Raw genomic sequence first — 23,688 nt, 5'->3', positions numbered from 1 at the left:
CAGGTCTCTACTATGGGGTTATCTAGGGCTTAGCGTTGTCGGCATTTTCGACAACTTTAACCCTTTCAAAGTGTGTTTTTCAGTAAATGAAAGTAAATAATAACATTTATTTCACCTAGAAATGCCTTAATCAGCGTCCGGTTGTATGTAACCAAGATGGCCTAATGCCATACTCGTGGCTTCAAACCGGCAGTTCTCAAACCAATGGGAGATGTCCCTCTGACGACGTCCACTTCTTATCTACAGTCTATGAAAAAAATAAAATAAAAAAAAGACAGAAAAGTAACTGGAAACAGCAAATAGACGGCATTTTTGCTTGTATACGATTTTAATGGTTAATCAGGGTTCATTCACTGTCCCACAAAATAGAAAAATCCAATGAAATTAATATCTCGAGGACATGTGGGCAAACAGTCGAGTCCTCTAGGCCGTTGTGGAGGACGGACGGGAGGAGGGGAGGGAGTGCAGAACACCGCTGAAGGTGAATGGCATTCACGACGGTGACTGCGGCGATTGATGGCTCCGTTACTAGTCCGTCCTAGTCCTTGGAGTCCCATGTGGGAAAGGCTTTTTTTAATTTTATTTTTATTGCACCTGGGAGATGCATTAAGGGCCCAATGAACTTTGACCTTGGGCTTGATCACCCCGGCAACGCAGGGCAACGAACAATCGTTGCGCTTAAAGAGAACTGGGATCCCTTTAAACGCTCATAAATGCTTGAATGTATTGCATTCTAAAGGCTCCAGTTTGTGGGATCTTGTAAAGTCCTGCGAGCACTTTCACTGATGCGTCTGTGAGAAAGGAGAACGCTCCGTTAATGGAAACCCTTCGGTTGTTGCTCTTACCAGTGGGGTTTGTTATAAAGGCGGATTTACACACCTTTGTTTCATTAGAACCTTGTCATTAAGCCATTCTTTTATTAGCCTTATATCCGTAAAAAAAAAAAAAAAAGCCCGTCTTTCATTAGAGGCACATCTCAAAGGCTTGCCTTCATTAGCACAAGGTTGTAAATGCTGGATGTGATTTCATTAGCGGCCCATCTTTAATGAGGAAAACCCCCAGCGTGTTTACCATTGCTATGATCCCCCGATTCTAACTCGTCCCCCGAAGATTGGATCATACAGTTATTAAAGCCAATGAGCTCCTCGCCGCTCAGAAGAGCGAAGAGCAAGATCAAACATTCCCGTAATCAAGGTCCCGCTTAAGTATACGGGCCGAGGCGCATTGATGCGGCGCAATGCGATATGGGAGATTTAATGACGGGGCGTGCAGCAGTCTCACGGCTCATGACAGCAGATCCCGAAGACCTGCGCTGACACGTCCGAGCCGCTGCCGCACTTTCATCATTAGCTCCGAGGCTCGAAAAGTAAAGCCCTTCACTGAATATGATTCATGACGCTCACAGGGAGAAGTCACGTACACGCCTCTGAAATCCACATATTTGTTCAAGACTGTTTGATGACTCATTTTGTAATTAGATTTGTCTGGAAAAATGCCATTTATAGATCTGTGTAATTAACACTGAAGTTAAAAGGTGAAGTTTTTTTTTAGCTTTAAGTAAAATCTCAGGAGGAACACCGTACTTTTCACGTTGCTCCAATGGATGGCTTGCAGTGCTGGACTTGGTTTGTTTTTTTTAGGTGGGGGAGCTACTGTCTGCTTAGTTTACTCCTGATTTTTGTAAAAGTCCAGTTTGACTGTGAGCCTGGGCTCACAGGTTAATGCCTTAATGTTCAGAGACACAGCTCCGAGCTCCATACCATGTGTCATTGTTTGGCCTTCAACCCCCTTTATGCAACCAGGAATGTGCCTTGTTCCTGTAGAATTGATTCATTTGGTGAAGACGGGGGGAGCTGATTGTAATAGATGGAGCGGGAACTTTTTTTTTCCTCAATCAAAATCTTTAGAGATTCTTCCAAGAAAAAACCCAAAGCGCATGTAGCTCCTCCATGAGTACTGAACAATCTCTTTCTGCATTGAGATACTCCAGTAGGAGGATACAGAGCTTTTGTGGTATGATTTGACATCTGTTCACTACTTTTCTGGGTTATATGTTATTTGTATGCATGAGTTAGCAACATCACCACCTTGATCATGGCCTTTGAAAATCTTGTATTGGGGCTGATGACAGACGGATAAGCCCAAATGTTGGAGAGTAATACTGAAATGATCTCCGTTGATAGATTGCACCCAAACTAAAATGAGGAACATGTTTGATTGTGTTTGGCAGTGAAGGAATCCCTTAAGATTGACAACAAATGTACTTTTTCAGAGTCCCCCACACACACACACGCATACACACAAATCTCTTAATCTGTCATTACCCACGCCCTTCCAACATTCCTTTACTCCTTATGATAGCAACGTAACTGTGTTTAAGAGTAACTGCTCTTGTTTCCAGATTCCGTCACATTTTCTTTTCAACATCTGATAACAGCCGTAGCCATTTTTGTGCTCGGCAAACAGAGACGAGATGAAGCGTTTGACTTTAATGAGCCGTTTGAAATGGTCTGTTTGAATCCGTTGTTCAGGTAGATCTCGTTCTGCCCGTGTTTGAGGTTCGCTGGTCCAGACTTGCTTTGCAATGTTAGTCCCCTGCATCATCCGCAATGCTAATCAAAGCCCCCCCCCCGACACACACACACACACCTTCTCTTTAAGGCATCCACATAACCGTGCCACACACTCACGCATCCTCATAAGCATCAGCATCCCTGAGGGCTTATCATGGGGAACTAATTCAATATCCCTCCGCCTGTTTTTAAATGTCACTCTCTGAGCTCATCTGGAGTGACATGTTTTTCATGGTGGAAATAAAGGCGCTTTTATTGGGCTCAGAAAGGCAGTGACAGACGGGGGGGGATACTCTGTCCGCTTCCTTCCGCTTCCGCTGGAAATCTAAAAGGTCCTCATGAGGAACGAATAAAGTTTTTGATCTTTTAATCAGAGATGTGCCGTTGCCGATGAGATCTGCTCGAGCCGCCAAGTCGAGGAGGACGGAGCGAATCCTCCTCTGGACTGAGAAAGAATGACCTCCATGACACGTTTCTGCTTCGAGGCAACAGTGTCAATCGCCAATTGAAATGCCAGCCATATACCACTTTAAGTCTCCAGCATCCACGGGGATATTCAGGAAGAAAAGGCCATTAGAGCCACAGGATCAAAGTTCACCGCGTATTCACGATTTATTGTTTGATTTTACTGCAATTTTGTGGTGTATTTATTTCCTTTTTTTAATTTATTTTTTCCAATGTAGAATGCTAATATTTAGGAGATATTCCCGCAAAACATTTCTACTGTAGGTGTATTTATTGCTCTCTCTATTTGCTGGAGAATGTCAGCGACGGGTGAATGCTGGTCTGGAAGGGGCGGTGGGGGGGGGGGGGGTAAAGCCTACTCAGTCGCTTCATTGTGCCGGATAATGACTTCCCTATTGAAAATGACCCCCCGTGACCCCAGAGACAGACAGTAAGACGGCCTCGTCCAGCCCCTCGAGGCACTCTCGGCCTGATCTGGCATTTCACTAACCTCGGTTCCCTTCCTCCGAGGATCTGCCGTACGCGGCGTTCTGCCGGGGGGGCTCCGTCTCTGCTCTCGTGGAGCCCTCGCCCCGGGTGCAGCCACAGAGCTGACACGATGGTGTGGGGTGTGGGGGGTCAGAGCGAGGGCCAGCTGGCTACAGAACTGTGAATGTGAGAGGTTGGCAGGGGTCTGACGGTGGACCGATGCTGGCGGGGGAAATATCTTTTGACTCGCTCTTCACCAGTGAGCATCAAACAAAGAGGCGAAAATCTTACGTTTTTGTTTCCGCCTTTTTTCAGCTGGAGTCAACCTTTTGTGTCATACCAGTGTTGTCCTGTTTAACCTTTCCATCGTCTCTTTTCCGTCTCCTCATTTCCTAATTCTTCCTTCATGTCTTTCATTGCAGGGTTCCTGAAGCCCCAGTGCTCGTTGGCTCCTCCCATGCAGCGAGGTCGCGTGGGCGAGGCTTGTTCCTGCTTCAGTGGCATGTGTCACCTCCATCAGCGCCGCCTGTCCACAGGTAACACTCACTGTGTGAACAGACACTTTGCTACCTTAAAACGTAGGAGATTATTTTATTTTTTTATAATATGTGATGCCTGTTTTTGTTAAATGCAACTCATGGTTCGATGCACCTATTGAGACTGTCTCATCCTCCAAAATAGCATCCAATTTGATTTAATTCAGTCTGTTTCAAGACATCAAAGGCTGTTCAAAATGATATAGTGTTTTTAGAGACCATTTATGATAAATAGTGGTTTTGTCATACAGTGGAAAGACAAAAACACCCCCACCGCCTGCGGTCAGAGTTGTGGGCAGGTTTTTTTCCCGTTTTTTTCTCATGCTTAATGGTGTCTTTGCAACGCGGAGCCCCAGTGACGGACAAGTTAACAGTGATTGGCCCCTTCCTTCCAAAACACCTCAGCCCCCCCCAGCCACGACCCCTCCCTCGTAGGCAAGCAGGGCCGAACATCAGTGGATACCCTGAGCTGAATTGTCTGGTATGCAACTAATGAATAGGGGAACAGAGCTGGTAGAACATGTGGTTGCTGCCGATACATTTATCACTCCGTCCCCGGGGCCGGACGCAGTGTCGGCGCTGCGACCAGCTGAGCCGCCTGTCATGTGAGGAGAGCACGACTCCTATGGCAAGACAAAGTCCCATAAACCTCTCCACCAGAGCGGCTGTATGATTTCAAAGTTGGATACTTTTCCAATTTCTCTCCTCGAACTTGAACCTCTCAGTACCTGGAAGACGTGGAAGTGCCTTCAAGCTCGTTCAATTGTTGCTTGTTTTTCTGAGAATATGTATTTGATCAAAGCTTTACCGAAGTTTCCTAATAGAAAATTAGTGCTTTTCAACCAGCTCAGAGTTTTGTCTTTTTATTCCGTTTCTGGGGAGCACTAGAGATTAATAGCTCATTTCTGCTTTGCTTGATTTCAATCATTTCTACCCTACTTGAAGTGCTCTTAGCTGCATCCGTAGAAGGGGTTCATTGGATTTTTAAAAAGGCACAAGCAAATATTATTAAATGTTCTGTTGAATGAGTCCTCCTTTGTAAATCTGTTTTCCGAACCAGGACAAATGAGGGGAAAACACTTTAAATGTTCATGAAAAGGCTTGAAAACTATTCTTTTTTTATCCAGCAAAGATGTTCTATTCCTTTAAGGACTGCTAACACAACCCACAAAACAATCCAAGGTTCTCTTTTATAAGTCTTAGATAACAGCGCTCATTACAAATATCTGTCCGATTTGAATCTTTTAAGCAAAGAGATCATTTCTTTCTCACTCGTCTCTATCAAAACTGCCTTAAGGTCTTTCCGGCGTTGATATAATCCCATTATATCTGCTAATGGTCCTTTAAAAAGATAAAAAAGATCGGCCGATTACTGCGAACATTTCCTTGTCTTTTCTTGGTTTTAATCAAAGTTTTTCCCGCAACAATCCGAAACAACACTGGCCTTCATAACCTTTAAATACGAATGTTAACTGCTATCATACTATACATTCGTTACCCAGACTGTGTTTGCCTGTTTGTTGCTCAGACCGTTCTGTAACTGGGAGGTTCAGGACAGGACATCTCTAGAGAAACGACAACAAGTATGTTTGTCCAACACTTTAAAGAAATGTCTCTGTCTTTTATTATTCCACTAGACAATAAATATAATCCTCTCTTTTTTTTCTCTTTGGAACCTTTTTGTCTGAGAACCCACTACCCTCTCTCTCAAAAACACGCTTGGCTGTCTCATGGACGTGTTTCGGCATGATCGGTGAGCTGCGCAGTCTCTTTCCACCGGCCTCGCCCCCCGTCTTGTGTGTATTTTACTGAGCCGTCTTGATTGATTGCAGCATTTTTTACTGTCACAGCCTGCAGTAAGGGTGGACGCGTTTCCTGAACAATTAGGAGCATCTGGATTAGGAGTGTAGTCTTGCCGTATTATGTGTCAAAACTTTTCCTCCTTTGTGTTGTGGCTATTTTAAGAGCCGCAGCACACTGGGTTACTAGTCACATCAGATTATTTTGTCTACCTTGGATCCAGGGGCAAATGGAGGAGGAGGAGGGGGAGGAGTGAAAGTGTTGAACAAGAAAGGATTTTGTTATCTTTTCTTGTGAGAGGTTATTACACTCAGTGGTGAGTAGCCAAGAGCAGAGTGTGCTCCCAGAGAAAGGGAAGTAACTGTTAAGTCACAGCAGCAGAGTTTGGACAGCGGCTCTGGAGTCTAAAGTTTACCGACCCTGTAATAACCGTGGGTTCTAATTATGGAACGTGTTACTATAACTCCACCAGTGTCCCCCAGATCGTGTGATTGTCCTCCAGTCCCGGCGTCGGACAGCAGGCCACAATGACAAGCTACCATGGGAGGTGCGGGCCGTGCAGCGGCGACCAAGCGGGAGGTTTCTGGGAAAGGCTTTCGAGCCTCGCCCCAGGAAACCGTATTCAGCAGCAATCTGCTGAACTCCAGGCCGCGCACTGATGTGGGCCGGCTCTGGTTTCGGCGGTTTTACATTGTTTGGGCTTTTTAAAAAAAAAAAAAACTCTTACTGGGACGGGACTGTGAGAAAAAGCAGTGTTCGGGGGACCTCGCTTTTTTTTCCCCCCACAAAGATCAATTCAAAAGAGCATTTTTTTTTTTTTATTATGAGAATAAGGAGTCATGATGGGAAAAACCTCCTCTTCTCTTTTTTTGAATTGTGGTGTATGAGGTGAGAGAGAGTTGGGAAAGCATAAAAAGAGAGACTGCATTGAAAACAGGGCTTTTTTGAAAAAAGGTTCCTCACAATGCGGGCCTTGTGCTCTGATTTGGTCTGTCCTCGGCGAGCTGAGCGGAGGAATGGAAAAGATTATCCGCAGGAATGTCTGGGGTGCCCTCAAACGGAGCGGGGCCGCGTGACTGGCCAATGGGAGTGAGGGCCTGCAGAGCGGCGGGCTAATTTTTTCCTGATGAACTCAGCCGCCTGCTCCACAATGCAGTCTGATTGCCGGGGCTGAACCCACATATGGTCTGTGTTTGGAGGGTCCAAATGACGGGACCAATTCTGCCTTGGGGAGAAAAAAGGGGGTGGGGGTGTTGGAGGTAGATGATCATGACCGGCTCCCCCTCTTTTTTCTTTTTTTATTAGGTTTAGATATGGCAATGTGCCGGAAACGCCCACCACCTGCTGAGGTTAACCCAACCAGGTGTATTGTTAGCTTTTGATTCATCATTCTTCATTGATGATGTGTTATTAAAAAAAAAATTGTGCCCAAAGCCTCCTTAGTGTTTGCGGCGGTCCCACCTCATTACATTGCCTCAAAATTAACTCCCTGCCTCGCAAATCCCGCCAATTAATTTGGAACCCATTTACTATTCAGAGTACTTGGAAAGTAGCCCCTCCGCTTAGAACCAGGCCAGAGTAAACTACAGGGAAATGCAAGTTCCCCCGAATGTGTGTGTGTGTGTGTGTGTGTGTGTGTGTGTGTGTGTGTGTGTGTGTGTGTGTGTGTGTGTGTGTGTGTGTGTGTGTGTGTGTGTGTGTGTGTGTGTGTGTATGGTGTGTGTAAGTGCTTATTGTTTTTTTTTTTCTGTGTGGCGCTTTTTAGCATTAGAGCAGCAGTAAAAAAGCCATGTGGTGCAACTGTGGAGAGCGGCAGCATGTGTTTGTAGACCTTGTGGTCACACAGCAGGGTTTAGGACTAGAGGTTGGGATGGAGAGACGAAGGAAGCTAAAGAGAGAGTTTGAAGGGGGGGGTTAAAGGGGCTTGGGGCTCCTCATATTTCCCATCGTGGGGTCCTGCAGAGGTGAGGAGGGTCACAGAGAGGGAGCTCGTTAGCCTTGGCCTGCTCCGCGCTCTAATTGGCTAGCCGGAGTCGGGGCTCTCGCCGGCTGCTTCCTGTTAGGGTCAGGAGCCATGAGGGGCCGGAGGACGCCAAGCTGCCGATTATGAGCCCTGGCCCCAATTCATTCTGGACACACACTACGGGTTGTTTTTCACAAACTCCAACCTTCCTGACTCATCTTAAGCAACAACCAGCTAATCTCAGCATTTATTTTTAAATGATTGGGGGGGTTACTGGAGGCCGGAGGACTGGGGTTCGTCATAACTGGGATAAGAGCTGCCAAACAGTTCATTTAATTGGCTGTTAACTCTTCAAATACTGTGGGATGTATTGGCTCTTCCTGCTGCTCTTTAAAATGAAATTAAGGTCCCTGACATTTGAAGAATGCATTTCACATTTGTTGTAAACACAAATGTCATCTCATGAAATGCTACCAGGAGGAGATTTTTAATGCCTTTACTGGTACCTTATACGTAAACATGGGCACAGTGATAGCGTGCTAACATCTGGCCTGATGAAAACCGCTCCCTATTCTGTGAGTTTCATTGAAAACCACTTTGTTTCAGCGTATTTGCAAAACTTAACTGCTATTATTTAATTTCCAATTTCAATAATTAGGCACATTAGATTTAATGTAAACTTTTGAAAGCAATATATTCAACTTTATTTCTAGTTATTGCTGAACCAGTGAGCTATAAAAAATTAAGCCTGCATTGATTGATTATCAATATTAATATTTTTGTGTGCAGGGCAATAACCTATAAGCACAGCATCTGACATATAAATATATTTTAAAGTTGATATGTTAGAAAACAGTAGCCTAGTTACACATCAAGCAGATCCGGGACAACATTCTGTCCACCTGACGAAAAAAGTCTATGTTTGCTCTACTAATAGCTCTGTATTTGGTCTCCACCAACTCCTGAGGGAAAGACCTTGCTCTTTACCTGTTTAATGTTCCACTATGTTGGTCTCTTCCAACTAAGACTGTGTCTTTGGTTCTGGGAAGGAAGCGTACTGGGGGCTTAACAGTTTTGCTGGTGATTCTGGAAAAGTTGGGGGCTGCAAAACCACAAAATCAAACTGAAAGATTCTGAAATGCCCCGTAGAGCTTAAGGAAACTGTAGACTCTCTCCTGTTTACTAAACATAGTCATCTGATCCATTGCTATAATGAACATATTGAATAGTGTAGCTTTTAGAACTTTTATTAGACTTAAAAGATTGGCAGAATTTATTTGTCATGAAATCTGAGTGGTCCTATATCTTCACAATTCCATCATTTTTGGGTCTCTTTGTACTCCTGTCTGACAAACACCACACTTTTTATCTAGCAGAGCCTCACTGAATACCCAAAACACCTGTCCATCATGTCTGAGATTGGGATCCCCTCAAAAATGACAAGGCCCCTGGTGGCTAGCTGCCACCGCAGCAGCAGAGATGGAGGTCTCCACGCTGGCACAGAGCGATGGCAGCCGTCCACGGCGGGTCACTAGAAATCAGAGCCACTAAGCCTTTGATAACTCTCTGAGCCTATAATCCCCCCCCCACCAGCACCAGCACCATCAGAGCAAAATGCTATCTCGTTGTTACAGTTTGGAGAGCGAGGGGAGCCTGCAGCCAGGGACGCGGGGGGACAGAAGTCAGGAAGTGGTCACCGTCATCTCCACAGGGTCACTGAGAGCGGTAGAGTTCAGGGTTGAGAGTTGAACTTCTTTTAAACTTGAATCATGGTAGCGCAAAGCAAACACCATTTAAATGTAAATGATCAGGAGTACAGCATAATCGAATGCTTAATGAATTTGTGCGCGGAATACAAATGCGTCCATTGTTTCTTTGGCTCTTAAAACGGAGAGGGGGGGGGCTGTCTTTGGATTGTTTCAAGCAGAACAGTCGCTTTTGTTTTAAATTTGTTTCCCCGTCGCGTCCTCGGTTATATTTAGCGCGTCGGTAATGTATTCTCTCAGAGGCAGTATACGCAGATGAAGTGAAATATGTCTTTGCCACAGATTCCAGCTCTCCCCGGAGTTGATCCTGACCCCTTGAGTGAGGTTTACAGTACAGTGTGTGAGGCTCTGCATCTGGGAAAGGAGGGAAAAGAAAAAAGAAAAAGAAAAGAAAACCCTGCATTTTTTATTAACATCAATTAAACATGAATAAGCAAGTTCTCATTCTTCGGGCCCCATGTTGCCTAACACAGAACAGTATGTTAATCACAGTGAAGCTCGTCGGGTATGCCGCGGAAATACACGGGCAAATTAACGAATGGCATGAATATAAATTAATGTGTGCGTCTTAACCCAGATTCCTCAGTCCTGGTTCTCTCTCTGTTATGGGCCAGCTGACAGACGAGAAGCTGCGGCGTCGCTCCCAGCTTTCCCGTCGGCTCAAGTCTGATGTTATATCAGCCAGGCTGACTTAAGTGTTGGCGGGCATTGGCCTCATCAAACCGCAGATAAACATTGTATGATTGGGATATGAAAGAATGGCATTTGTGTCACATTTGCAAAAATAATAGTTAGGCTGTGCTCCCAATGCCTCCCTGCGCTCCGCTGTGCAAACAAACATTGGGAATAGTCTGCTTCTTGTGCTGAGAAAAAAAAAAGTATTTAGTCTTAAAAGTATTAAAATCACAGTTGTGATAGATGACCACAATGAGGAACAAAAGTGCAAAGCAAGACGCAATAAAGAGAATAGCCATCAGTTGTGATGGCTCTTTTGTTTTTCCTCTGTTCACTTAAAATGATGGAGAACCCCCCCCCCAAAAAAAGAGCTTTGCGTGGAACATCTGGATCAGCTAACAGCAGCAGGGCTAGATATTTGCACAAGACCAGACCAAAGGAAGAGGCCAATTTCTGTGATTTATTTATTGTGTCTTTTTTTCTCTCGAACCATGCTTTTCCTGGTTGTTATGCTTCGCTTGCGACATCCGAAGCTGCTTTGGCAGCAATGAAAAACAACAGCACAAGAATGCTGGAACATTTTTCTTGGCCTTGGTCACTTGTAATGTCGCTTTTGCAGTTCGGACTTTGGGTCTAGATGTTTGTTTTTGGTTTGTAAAATGCATTCTAATTTCCCTTAATGTTTTCTCCCTCTCAACCATAATGTTAGAGCAGAGTTTCTGCGTGTCCACCTCAGTCCACTTCTTGTTTGTTCACTGGCCCGTGTGTTAAGTTGGTGTTGAGGGAGCTCAGGTGTCCTTTCAGAGTGGACTGGGAGCGTGATGCTGTCAGCGGCGGCTCTGGCTGTTCCTCTTCTCAACATGGTCAGATGCCTCCGTTCTCGTCGATGGGAATTTTGAAGGGCAACGGCAGCCTCAGATCATCAGAGTGTGTGCCCCCCCCCCCCCGCGCCCCTGGAAGAGAGGAAGAAAGAGAGAGAGAGAGAGAGAGTCAGGGATGTTGGGAGAGAGAGAGAGAGGTGAGGAGTTGGCAGAGGAGAGAGAACAGAGGGGACTGGGGGGAGTGACAGTATTTTGATGGTAAACTGATTTGACACACTTGGCATTATAGCTGAGGCGGTGGAAGGGGGGGGATGCAGCGCATCCGAGCGCTTGATCCGAATGTCACCGAAGCCGATCTCATGAAGTGGAAGGTCAGAAACGTAGCACCTGCCGCCCCGGCTTTGCACAGGCTCCGCCCTTTGTGCGGACAAGGGAAACGAGGGGTGTGGGGTTGGAGGACGAAGGCTCAAAGAGGCGGGGCGGGGGGGGCTGCAGGAGGGAGACAGGGTGGCAAGGCCCCTGACCTCCCAATGTCACATGTCTCTGCTGCACAGCAACAGGCCCACCCGAGTGTGCTAATGCAGGCCGGTACATGCTGGGATGTGAGAGAACGAAGGGAGGGGGAGAAGTGTTTGCAACTCCCACGTGCTTTCTCCTCAGAGAGACGCGTCTTTAGGTGCATGGAGAAAGAGAGGGGGTGGGGTGGTGGTGGTGGGTGGGGGCTGATGGTAATTCAGCGGCTAATGGAAATATCTTGTCGGGGACTCTGTTGGTCTGAGAAGCCGGCGGCCCTGGAGGAGCAGAGTGCTGCCGCTGTGGTCGACACTAAAGCCTCGGACCCTTTTTACCAAACAAACAGGACTACCGTTGAGAAGCAGGACATCTCAAAGTCTAAGCGAGGAACATTGCAGTTGTTTCGGGTCGGAGTGAAATCCAGAATCGATAATAAAAGCCAGTTCACCAAAGCTCAGCTCGTATCGTCGCTTGCTTGGTCACCATTTCTTGCTGAGCTCACTAGCAATGGGACAGCGTTCGCCTTCATTTTCTCTTTCCCCAAAAACTTTTTTGACGAACTTAGGGGTTTTCTTAAATCTGATCACCTGACCGCTCAACAAATGACTTGGAAAGCACAAAGTTATGATTCCCGACAGAAATTAACTGGAATCATCCCTCAACCCAACTGTGCTCTCGCCCACGGCACATGGGGTGCAGGGGGAGACCTTGGACTGGGGTACTGTTGCAGAAAGTTGACCTTTTTAGTTGTCTGCCCATGCAGACGGCTCAGTCAATGGGACTGTGATGGAGTAGACCTTGTGTAAGAGAGAGCACACCAGACGCCACAGGGGCATCGTGTCCACAAGTCCATTACCGTCACCGACAGTGAGCTAATTGACTGAACGTGTCGGTGCAGCGGTGGTGGCTCGGCTTTGTTATGAGGATGGGGAAAGAGGGAGTCATATATCCACAGAGGGTGGTGTGGACAGTGAAGGATGGCAGTAGGGTATGGGGGGGGGGGGGGGCAAAGTCAAACCAAAACTGGATGGCTCAGCATTGACATATCTCTGGTTGATGTTTATCAGACGCTTTTTTTGACTTTGTGGTTCAGTTGACCAGACCTTTTATGAATCACACTGATAAGATTTTAAGGAGACTTGAGGGGCAGCATGATGTGAACCAGTACTTAAAAGCCAATCAGAGCGGGACCCAGTAGCATGTGCTGACTGGTGTTTCTTTTAGAGGATTGCTGAAATTTTCCATCAATCGATTGATCGACGATCAAGTCATTTATTGAGCCAAAAGGGCAACTATTTGCTTTCTCTCAACAAGCTATTTGAAGACGTCACCTTGCGCACAGTGAAATAGCCGCTAGCTGTGTTTCCAATTACATAGCTCATTGCGTTTTTTGTGGTAACACATTACCAAATAAACAGCCAATTTTAATAAAAACGTCCTCAATTGCGGAAAATAGTTTTTTTCACTTGGAGTGGTTTTTGGCTTTATCGAGAAAAAAATGTGATGCAGCAAATGCATTATAGAAACGCCTTTGGCAAATTATTTCTGACGTAGCGAACATTTAGCTTGCATGACTGATCAGCTGTTTCTGCCGGTGGCATCTTTTTGGAGATTTCCAAAACATACCAATGCTTCTCATTGTCTCCGGACAGAACGGAACATGACCAATACCTGCTGACATGAAAGAACAATTAAAACATTAGTCCTGAAGACATCTCTCCATTTTTTGATTATTATTATTATTGTTATTTATTATTTATCTCTACTTCTACCCTGCTTAGTGTTGGATTACAGCTATGTGTAGCCTATCGCCAATGACTTAATTCGCTCTACACCAGTTAAAGGAAACATGACAAATTCACGTCTTTTTTTTGCGACATTTCATAAGATTGCTTAAAATTAGCTTGACAGTTGAATGGAGAGCCAGCTTGTTTCACTATCATTCTATGTATGTCATGGATGTGTCTCACACTCTCAACTGCTCTTGCTGCCCCCCCCCAGCGTGTCAGCAGGAGGCTCGCTTTGCAAAGAGTTAATCATTTACGTGACAGTTTTGCACTAAATATCATGAAGCCATGTGGAGGCCCCGGAACATTTAGTCCCTGTATGATAATGCTCTTCAAGTGAAGATCTCATCTCCCGGGGAGACAACGGCATCAGGACGAGGGCTTGATGCCAGAAAGAAAAAAAAGACGCCGCGGGATATAACGTCTTTGCCGGAGCGGTGTGTCGATGGTTGTGTCTTTCTGCTCACATGTCATCTGCTGTGCTTGATAGTGTTTTATATGTAGTATGCACCACCCAGGTGAGTGATTAGGAAGAGCAAAAAAAAAATGATTTGTTAATTTGTAATCCACCCTCCCATGCAGAGAGTTCATCGCTGTGTGATTTTTATGGAACGTCCATGTCCAAGGCAGAAGCAGCTGCATGTAACCCAAGCTGGGTGTGAGCATTTATTTTTGTTTATGAAACAGCCTCCCTGCCATCTGCTCCATGTATTGTGATACACAGGCAGGGCACGTGCATGCGTGCAATGCAAGCCTGTTAATTACGCAACGGCCAGCCACGGTTTTTGCGGCGTCTCGCCCGACACCGACGCGCCACCAGTTTCATTATTCAGACATTTGACGCCCGGCGTCAGGGAACGCCAATCCAAACGTGGTGAGCAGACAGACAGCATCGAGTGTCGAATGCACATGTATGAAGGGAGAGAAAAGATCTGTTGTTGTCTGTAACGGACGCGCACACATCACTTACAGAAACGCGATTATCATGTGAGCCGAAGCGTACGCAGAGGGCCGGGACAGTCGAGATCCTTGTGCTTAATACAACAAGAGATCACTGTGTTTTACATGCGATCCATCTGTCAGATGAAGGTCACATGGGTTAAAAGAGCATTTATGGATCCAACAGACAAGTCTATTATCGCTGACGACGCCTCTGTGTTATGTGCTAATTAAGCATTTGTTTTGTCTCTCGCTACTTTTCAGGATAGTCATTATCTGTGACCCCCAACACATTTAGTATGTGGGCGTGCAAAAATGATTGCCAGGGGAAAGCAGTGCTGTCGGTTACATAATGATGATAACCTGAAAAGAACCACATTATCTGAGCAATGTTCATAACAGATTTTTTTAGGGATAGCTTTACAGCTATTTGTTATCATACCGACATGAGCTATCTCTTCAAGACATTGATAATATCTGAAGAAGAGAGACCAGAAGTTGACTTTGGCCGGCTTTAACGGCTGTTAAAATTAGCTTTTATCTCTCAGATACACATAATCTGTAACCACCAACCAGCAGTGCTTGCATGTCAGCAGAATTCAAAACGGATATTTTTTTTTTTTTACACAAACTGGATATGTGTTGTCTTTTTTAATGACATATATGTTCAAACAAGATATCTTATATCTTGTTCCCGCTTCAAACGCCAATTCCAGCATTTTAAAGTAGTTTTCAATAACAAGATGCCTCAACTTTGTGTGTAATTAGGTTTATAGGTAAAATGTATATACACAAAATTATGTTTAAGTTTTAGCAATAAAACAAGCTAAATGTAAGGTAACTCTTTGTCTGATTATATTATTGTGGAGATGCATGGATCCAGGATCAAAGGATCAGATGCCAAGAGATCCCGAATTTTAGCGAGAGCAAAATGCAACGGGATGGTGCCCTTCATGAGCAAAACAACCTCTGCTTTCAAACCCCACACATCTAGTTCACAATGCCGGATTTCTGTTAAAAACAACAGGCTGAGAAGTCACTGCTGGCCTTTTAATTAGCAATTGCAAACAGAGAGATGGCAGGAAACTGCTCGGCAAGACTGGAAAATCTAACCTTTTTTAAAAGCATAAAAACAAGCTAAAAACAGAATGATGTCCCAGTGATGTACAACATGTTTGACAGGGCCCCAGCGATCACCTCTCGGTTTGATCCCCTCCATAACAGTCCACCCGTGAAGAGCCGTTGACACAAAAGCAATATTATACTATAAAAGTGCATTCAGGAGTCTGAAGATGGAATTCTACTGACACAGCCTCCTGTGACGGCTGTCTAGAGGTCTCCCAGTCCCCGCCAGAACAAAGCCGGCTACATCAAAACGGCATCAGACATTACTGGGAGCAATAACATGCCTGTCAGATGTGAAACATGCTCCCACTGGCCATCAAGCATCCAAAGACAGAATTTGACAGACGCCAGGACGGACACATCAGGACAAGCGGGGCCGTCAACATGACTAGTCTATCCGCAAAGTTCTTTAGCGACGAATTGTTACTGATGTGAGCGACATGAAAGCGTGCCCAGAAACATCTCGGCACACCAGGAAATGTACAGAACGTCTAATGGATTTCAGGTTCTGGGACATTAACAGCAGCGAAGGATCTTGCACATACCGTGCCATATGAAATATTGAAAGATCCCAGGAAGAATTCACATACAGGAGCATGCAGGGAGGAACAGATTTAGCTGAATAACCCTATGATCCCCAAAACCGCCGCCAGGATTAAAAAGAATGTTTTCTTAAAAAGAAATAGCCAAAGCTGCATCAATTATCCTAGCCGCAAGCTGCAAAAACCTCATTATCGTCAGATTGTCATCTTTCAAACAGTCCTTTAACACATTGTGTGCGTCGAATGCTTCCGTTTTTGAAAAAGCAGCCAATACAAAGCTTAAAGTTTTATCACTGATTGTGCTGTTTCCATGGAGGTGCCGGACTTATACATTGCAGTTAAACTCAAGGCCACAGAGAGTCAAATGTGAAAGGAGCAAGGATCGAAACCTGGACGAGAGAGCACAGAACAATCAGAGCCTGTCGTGGTGTCGCAGGAGAGGAGTCTCTGTCCTTTTGTTGAGGATCTATGTCAGAGTGTTCTGCGAGACTGCGGTAAGTGTTGAGGAGGAGGATTCAGTAGGAGAAAAACATGTCTTGATGAAAGTGACTGTAAACAACATCTCTGGTGTTTTCTCTCCACCATGCTGACACTCCTTATAGATCCTTCAAGACGTTTTACTCGCCGCTTCATACTGTACATCAGACTGCACTTACTGTCAGGGTGATGCAAGCTGCCTCCTTCCTCTTCAGCTCCGTCAGTGGAGGAGCAACGTGCGGATGCCTGGCCTCATTGATTAGTGTCCAATTCGTATTGCGCGTGTCTTAAGTCACATTTTGAGCACCTATATTATGTTATTGAATTCCTTTTTTCCCCCTTCTAGTCTAAAGTACACTTGGGTTTCTGGGAATTACATTTTTTCCTTTTCAGTAGCCAAACACAACTTTTGTCTAATTTTCGATGACAGATGTCAGATTCAAACTGAATGGACACGTGTGTGTTATGTAATGTGGGATCGAACCCCCGTACCTGTGAACAGGATGAGGCAGTGTGACAAGGTTGTAGTTCCTCTGCATGTTTACGTCCGTGTTCTATGTAACAAGTCCCTCAGCACGACAAAACCAGGAAGACGAAAGGCCCTGCCTTCCTGTTTGTGTGCTGCTGGGAAGTGTGTGTGTGTGTGTGTGTGTGTGTGTGTGTGTGTGTGTGTGTGTGTGTGTGTGTGTGTGTGTGTGTGTGTGTGTGTGTGTGTGTGTGTGTGTGTGTGTGTGTGTGTGTGTTTGTGAGTGGGGCTAACAAATGAGGGGAAATCAGAAGCACATGCAGTCATCATGAACGAGCAAACCTGGAAATCAGACATGACAAGAAACGCACGTTTATTGCTTTACTTTCATGCCCTCTGTTTTGCGCGTCGTAATGTTATTTCTACGCGTCCAAACGTCTTTTCTGTGATGGCTGGAGTGTTCGACCTTCCTTCGGGTTCTTTTCCTCATTACTCTGTGAACTGCCCTGCAATTTCCCAGTGTAACGAAGAGGCCGAACTGCTGCTAATGTGCCACCAAACGAATCACTACCCTCTCCTCTTTTCTCTGGCTGTTCACTTAAGTTATATTATTGTTAAAATGTTGCCTACGTTGGCCTAGAACTTTCTGAAATTTCTGCAAAATAAAAAAGTGACTCAGTAGTACTCCATCAGCTACCTTTTTATTATGGGAGTTTACTCAAGGGGACACACAAGTTTACGTTTAATCAAACATTGGTAATAAAATGTGGCTGCTGTATTTTAAATCAAGACTTTTTTTTGCAATATTGTGCCTTTTAAAAGAAATTGAAATAGATTAATTGATTAAGATTAATTGAAATAAAAATGAAAAAAAGAATAAACATACTTTCCTCCCTTCCTCTTTCTCTCCCTTTCACTCTCCTGTCTCTGTTTTCCTCTCCCTCCTCCCTTCCTCTTTCTTCTCTTTTTTTCTCCATGCGATTAGCCCTGAATCATGTTTCCAGCGGATGTCTTCCACAGCCAACTAAGCCAATAAATGCGGCCTGTGTGATTGATCCTTCTGCCTGTCTTGTTTACACAGTGTGCGCTCCCCTGCACTCTAACGAGACGTTGACCTTTCACACGCAGGGGTCAGCTCTCCTCGCCCCCTCTTCATCTCGCGCCATTTTTTGTGATTTAACATTTTCTCGTTCCAGCTTCCAGTGTTGTTTTTTTTGTTATTTTTTCATCTTTTGGAGTTTTGGTTCAGCGTTTGACACTGTTTTGTATTATAAATAATCATTGAAAATCCTCGTTGGGCTGCAGTCGTTAGTTATCGATACAACCTTGAAGTGTCCCACGTGGCTGTGTACTGATCCAGTTCATACAGCTGATGGGTAAACGCTGACCTCTTTTATCGTGCGGCGCCTCCCTCCCCTTTCTGTCGACCCTCTGCGGGCGACAACCATTTGACCCGGTGACCCCTGGCAGCCACTAACCCACTACCCAATCTCATCCTCAATAATACTCTTGTTATGACAACAAGGGCCACTTTGAATCCCATTTGCTGTCAAGCAGCATAGCCGTGAAAGGAGCCGACCTCCTGCTCGTGGCCTGTCCATTAGTGTCCTCGTTCCACTATGTTTCCCTCCTTACACCCTCCATCGTTTCCTTCTGCTTCTTTTTTGTTCTTTTTCTGTTTTTCCCTCCCAGCACTATCCCTGAGGTACGGGGGGAAATGGAGAGAGGCAGTGGAGCAAATGGAAAAAAAATTAAAAGCGCAAGAGAAAGCTGGGATATTCCACAGGGGATTGTGGGAACCCAGTGATAAAGGCGTGCATCTTAATCCATCCTAAGGCCTGTCTTACGGTGTACTATGAGCTTTTATGTGATCATTAAGAGTGTGGGCTCGCGTGCACAGAGTGTGTGTGTGTGTGTGTGTGTGTGTGTGTGTGTGTGTTGCGTGGCTTTTCACGTATTTGATATGCTAATGTTTTCTTCATCGTGCAATCGCTCCACGCAGAAGTTCTGTCCTTTGAATCTCGCCTTTCAAGGCTCTTAGAGATCTCCAAATATCATCAGTGGTGAACACGGCACACCTCTTTCCTTTTACAACAAGGCAACGCCACAACACAGCGAGCGCATAACGACTTGTTTTATGGCTCATGAGTGTATTAAAAGCACTAATTAATGCACGGCAATTCTCCCTCTAATGTGGTGCACTAGGTAGGGATCTCTCTCTCTCTCTCTCTCTCTCTCTCTCTCTCTGTGAGCTTATACCCTCAGCTCCCTCGCTCCTCCTTGAGCTTTAGTGGAATTTGGCTGATGTGCGCCGAGGGGAGGAGAGGAGGGAGGCGCTCATCTTGTTTCGGCGCTTTATGAGTCTGACGTGTACGTCTGTAATTGCGGTTATGGGTGATTAAACTCCCGATGCCCCTCAGGATCCGCAGCCAGCTATCAGTCAGCGTCAGGCCGCTACCGCTGCCTGCAGAGCTCAGGAGTGGTTCGTCTCAGTGTCTTGACCCTCGGAGGACGCTGCCGCACGTCCCTCGCCCATACCGTATTCCATAATCAAAGCATGAATGTGGTGCTATTTTCCAGTTTGTCTGAATAACAGGTAAAAAAAACAAGGAGTCAGTTATAATAGAGTTGTATGTAACCGTTATTCAACAGCTATTCTTGATTTTGATTTTCCGACTAGTTGTTGAAGTCATTTATTGTGCAAAGATGCCAAATACGCACTGGGTCCAGCTTCTGAAATGGGAAATATGTTAGGATTTTAAATGAGAAATTCTCTATTACAAAAATAAAAAAATTCTTTGGGTTTTTAACTTTTGTGCAGTCAAAACAAGCAATTTGAAGACATCACCTTGGACTCTCTGAGCTTTAAATGTGTTTACTTTTTGCTTTGATATTTTCATACATTAAAATTATTAAGTAAGGTCACGATGATAAAACACTGAACTGGTTATCATCTGCTTTAAAAAGGACACTGGTGTTGTGTTTCATCTTGGCAAATTGTGGACCTGTAGCAGGCACTACCACAAAACTTGTATGTATGTAGTCAGGATGTTCTCATTCAGCGTTCGTAGCTACAGTCCCTGACAAAAGTCTTGTCGCCTGGGTACAAGTTGACCTTAAGTGCCCCTCAAATATATTTGTAATCAATTTTTTTTTTACAAGAAATGGCTAATTTCAATCCCAACAGCTTTTGAAATAATGTTTTGGTGCCAAACGAAACTGCTGAAAAGCATTCTAACGTTCACAGCTTGGTAAAGCCCACTGAGTCAGTTTTTGCAAAGACAAAAGTCTTGTCGCCTTGTCATATGATGCACCCAATCCTAGATTACAGCCTCACCTGTGATCAATAATTGATCAATCAATTAGTGGGTGTGTATAAAAAGAACCCCAGCACAAACTGCTCATTTGTCCCATGAGTTTTTGTTTTTGTCGACGTTGCAAAAAAAAAAGAAGCTCTTCATCGAGTCTTTTTTTAAGAAGTTGTTTCAATCAACTCTATCCCCTATCAACCTCCATGGGTTTATGTTTCAGATACTTGGCGCTTCATGTTTATTATTAAAGTCTAAATATGCACATCCTGTGTGGGTGGATGGAAGACGTGTGTAATGGAATGCAGAATCAGTTGATCATTTCATGGTTTGTGCGCGATGTGCCTTCATGCATGGGCGTTGCATCTATACGGTGTGTTTGCATGTGTTTGAATTCTATTTATGGCAACAAAAAAAACCTTGAGGCTGCTTCCTGGACTAATTGGCATGTTAATCACGTCTCTGTGGTGGGGATATCAGTTGTGCATGTGTGTTGGTGAAAGACCCGTGGCTTATCTCCAGAGGCAAGGTGTGACCGTGGGGGGTGGGGTGGGGGGTGGGCGTCCCGTCCTCCTCGCCGTCCTGCTCTGACGCTCTCCCATGGTGAAAGTTCCGCTCAGCTGTAGAGAGAGGGGGAGAGAGAGAGAGAGAGAGAGAGAGAGAGGCCGCCAGGAACCCGAGCCCCGGCTTATCACATGGGGTTGAGTCCAAATAAAACACTCCAGCATGTGTGTGGTAATGAGGGAGCTGTGTATTTGTGTGTGCGTTATCTGTCAGCGGCCTCCTCCTCCTCCTCCTCCTCCTCCTCCTCCTCCTCCTCATCCTCCCATTAGTTTGCCGTCTTGGCTGAGGCCTTTTTCTCCTCTGTTGATGTTTGGATGTTTTCCCTTGTTCCCCTCCAACACAGTACCCTTGGAGGCACTAAGGAGGAGGAATCCCACACCCCTCTCTTTACCCCCAGGACCCCTGTTAGTCACGGCAGAATGAGCTCATAGAGGAGGATGCGGGGGTCACGAGGGCAGGGGAAAATAAGTTATGTCAAAAGACTGAAGTGTCGAGGAGAAAAGAGTTAATGGAGGGAATCACTCCTGTTGCGCCACATCTAAGGCCTTTTCGCCTACATTTGACTGAGGCCGGGCGTCTGGGTCTGGGTCTGGGTCAGCCCAGGTCAGCATTGCTCAGTAATGTAAAAAAAAGTGGCTGGGGGGGAGAAACTTGGGGTTGATTAATGTGTGACAGCCCACGTGGACCGCAAACGTCATGAATACACTGAACTCTTTCACAGCGCCGTGCTTCTTTATGCGCCTTTTAGAAACACAAACTGCTCATTTGTCCCATGAGTTTTTGTTTTTGTCGACGTTGCAAAAAAAAAAGAAGCTCTTCATCGAGTCTTTTTTTAAGAAGTTGTTTTCTTCAAACGAGGAAATAAAGATCTACAAGTGGAATAGGAATACATGTGACCTTTCTCCAAACTTTTTTTGATTTTTTTCTTTTTTAGCTTGTAACTAATCAGTTGCTCTAATATTGTTTCAGTACAGTGACTGAACATGAAGGAGTCCCCTATAAGACCAACGATGTTTTCATTCTTGCTATTTTCAGCCCTACACTGTACAAAGCCAAACACATCCCCCCGTAATTTGTTTGAAAAATCCTAAACTGAGCTTCTTTTGAAAGTCTTCTGGACTTTTTGGTGCTTGTCACCGTCCACCTGAGTTCCATTCTTCAATCAAGGAACAACCCTGATTTTAGAATATATGAAAAAGGCCAATCTTTTTTTGTCCCTCTTCAATAAGTAGCGTCTAAGCACTGACATCTTTGTATCATAACTTAAAGACTGTACCTCTTCAAATCTTAAAGAATCAATATTTGTTGCATCCTTGTCATAACCCTTTGATTGCACCACCATCCTTTTTTTTATATAATTATCATTTTTTGACTATTCTTGGTGCTTTTGAGCCACTTGATCTACTTTCTCTTTTCACTGGACGGAGTTAAAGAAAAAAAATCCCCCTTAACTCGGTGGAAAAACCCGAGCTGAAGCTCCTTTTTTTGAAAGTTTGAAAGTTGGACAGCGTGTGTGTGTTGGAAAGCTGCCAGTGAAAATGCAAGAGAGGGGAAGTCAGCAGACTGGCTGTCTTCTGTTCACTGTTGTTCAGATTGACTCTGTCAGGCCAGCCTTTGAGGCCCCTGATCCAGGTGGTCTGTTCTCTGCGGCGCCCTCTACCCACTCCCCCACCCCAGTTCACCCTCCCCTCCCTCAGCCTCGGCCATCCCTTGCCCACAAACATGCCCGGCATTGGCAACATCCTCCCCAATGCAGCGGTCTCTCCCCTCCACCAATCGTGAGCCTCCGTAGCTATGGGCACACCGGTGTGAGCCAATGAACAACACCTGTTTCTCTCTAGCATGGCGGTCCATGCCAACCATAACACCCGCTTTATTTGGCCTCTGTCCTAAAGCCAATACTAACACATCATTCCAGGGCATCCAGGCCGTGAGAGGCACAGGCCCAAAAAAAAAAAAAAAAAGAAAAAAGGGATTTTATCGCCGGGGAACGGACCGTCTACAAAACGACTTTCCCAGCACAAATGTCACAGCAAATGTGCTTTGCGTCATTGCATCATCGGAAAAACAGTATCTTGAATTATAGCAACCTTTTGATAGGACTGAGGGATCATTGTTCAGTGGTGAGAACCTGGAAAATGACTCATTATTATGTGCTTTGAAAGTGTGAAAGCTTTGCATGTGTTTGTACGTGCAGCTCTGAAAAAAATAAATATATATATATATATATATATATATATATATATATATATATATATATATGTATATATATATATATATATATATATATATATATATATATATATATATATATATATATATATATATATATATATATATATATATATATATATATATATATATATATATATATATATATATATATATATATATATATATATATATATATATGTATATATATATATGTATATATATATATATATATATGTATATATATATATATATATATGTATATATATATATATATATATATATATATATATATATATATATATATATATATATATATATATATATATATATATGTATGTATATATATATATATATATACATATATATATGTATATATATATATGTATGCAATGGAATCTTGCATTAGCAAAGCCTATTAGAAATATTGAAATATAGTGCTTTGCCAAATAACTTGTTGGAATGAAAAGTTGTCAGTTATTTGGCTTTCCCTTTGAGGACAGTACAGCCAATCTGGAATCACATGCGCTAATGCTATGTCTGCTTTTATATGATAACATAATTTAGCCTTTTCCTTTATAAGTATAAGACCACCGGAGTGCATGAAATTCCCTGAACTGCTTCTGATGGTCTTTTGTTTATCTGAGTAAGCCTCCAGTTTATTTGAGGATAATTCATTTATAATGACG

At 44.3% G+C, this 23,688-nt stretch overlaps 1 protein-coding gene across 2 annotated transcripts in view; it reads left to right on the top strand.

Annotated features, from left to right (window-relative positions):
• The window catches only part of rxraa (retinoid X receptor, alpha a), a 100,812-nt gene that overhangs the window by 20,673 nt on the left and 56,451 nt on the right, over nt 1-23,688 (top strand). For both annotated transcript variants that reach the window (XM_054611889.1, XM_054611888.1), the window contains exon 2: nt 3,929-4,042. In XM_054611889.1, coding sequence (XP_054467864.1) covers nt 3,929-4,042 — 114 coding nt within the window. The remainder of the gene's footprint in view (nt 1-3,928; nt 4,043-23,688) is intronic.

This window comes from Anoplopoma fimbria, chromosome 14, assembly GCF_027596085.1.
Source record: "Anoplopoma fimbria isolate UVic2021 breed Golden Eagle Sablefish chromosome 14, Afim_UVic_2022, whole genome shotgun sequence".
Lineage (NCBI taxonomy): Eukaryota > Metazoa > Chordata > Actinopteri > Perciformes > Anoplopomatidae > Anoplopoma > Anoplopoma fimbria.
Note: the sequence above shows the minus strand (reverse complement) of the source record. Positions and strands in the feature narration are given on the sequence as shown.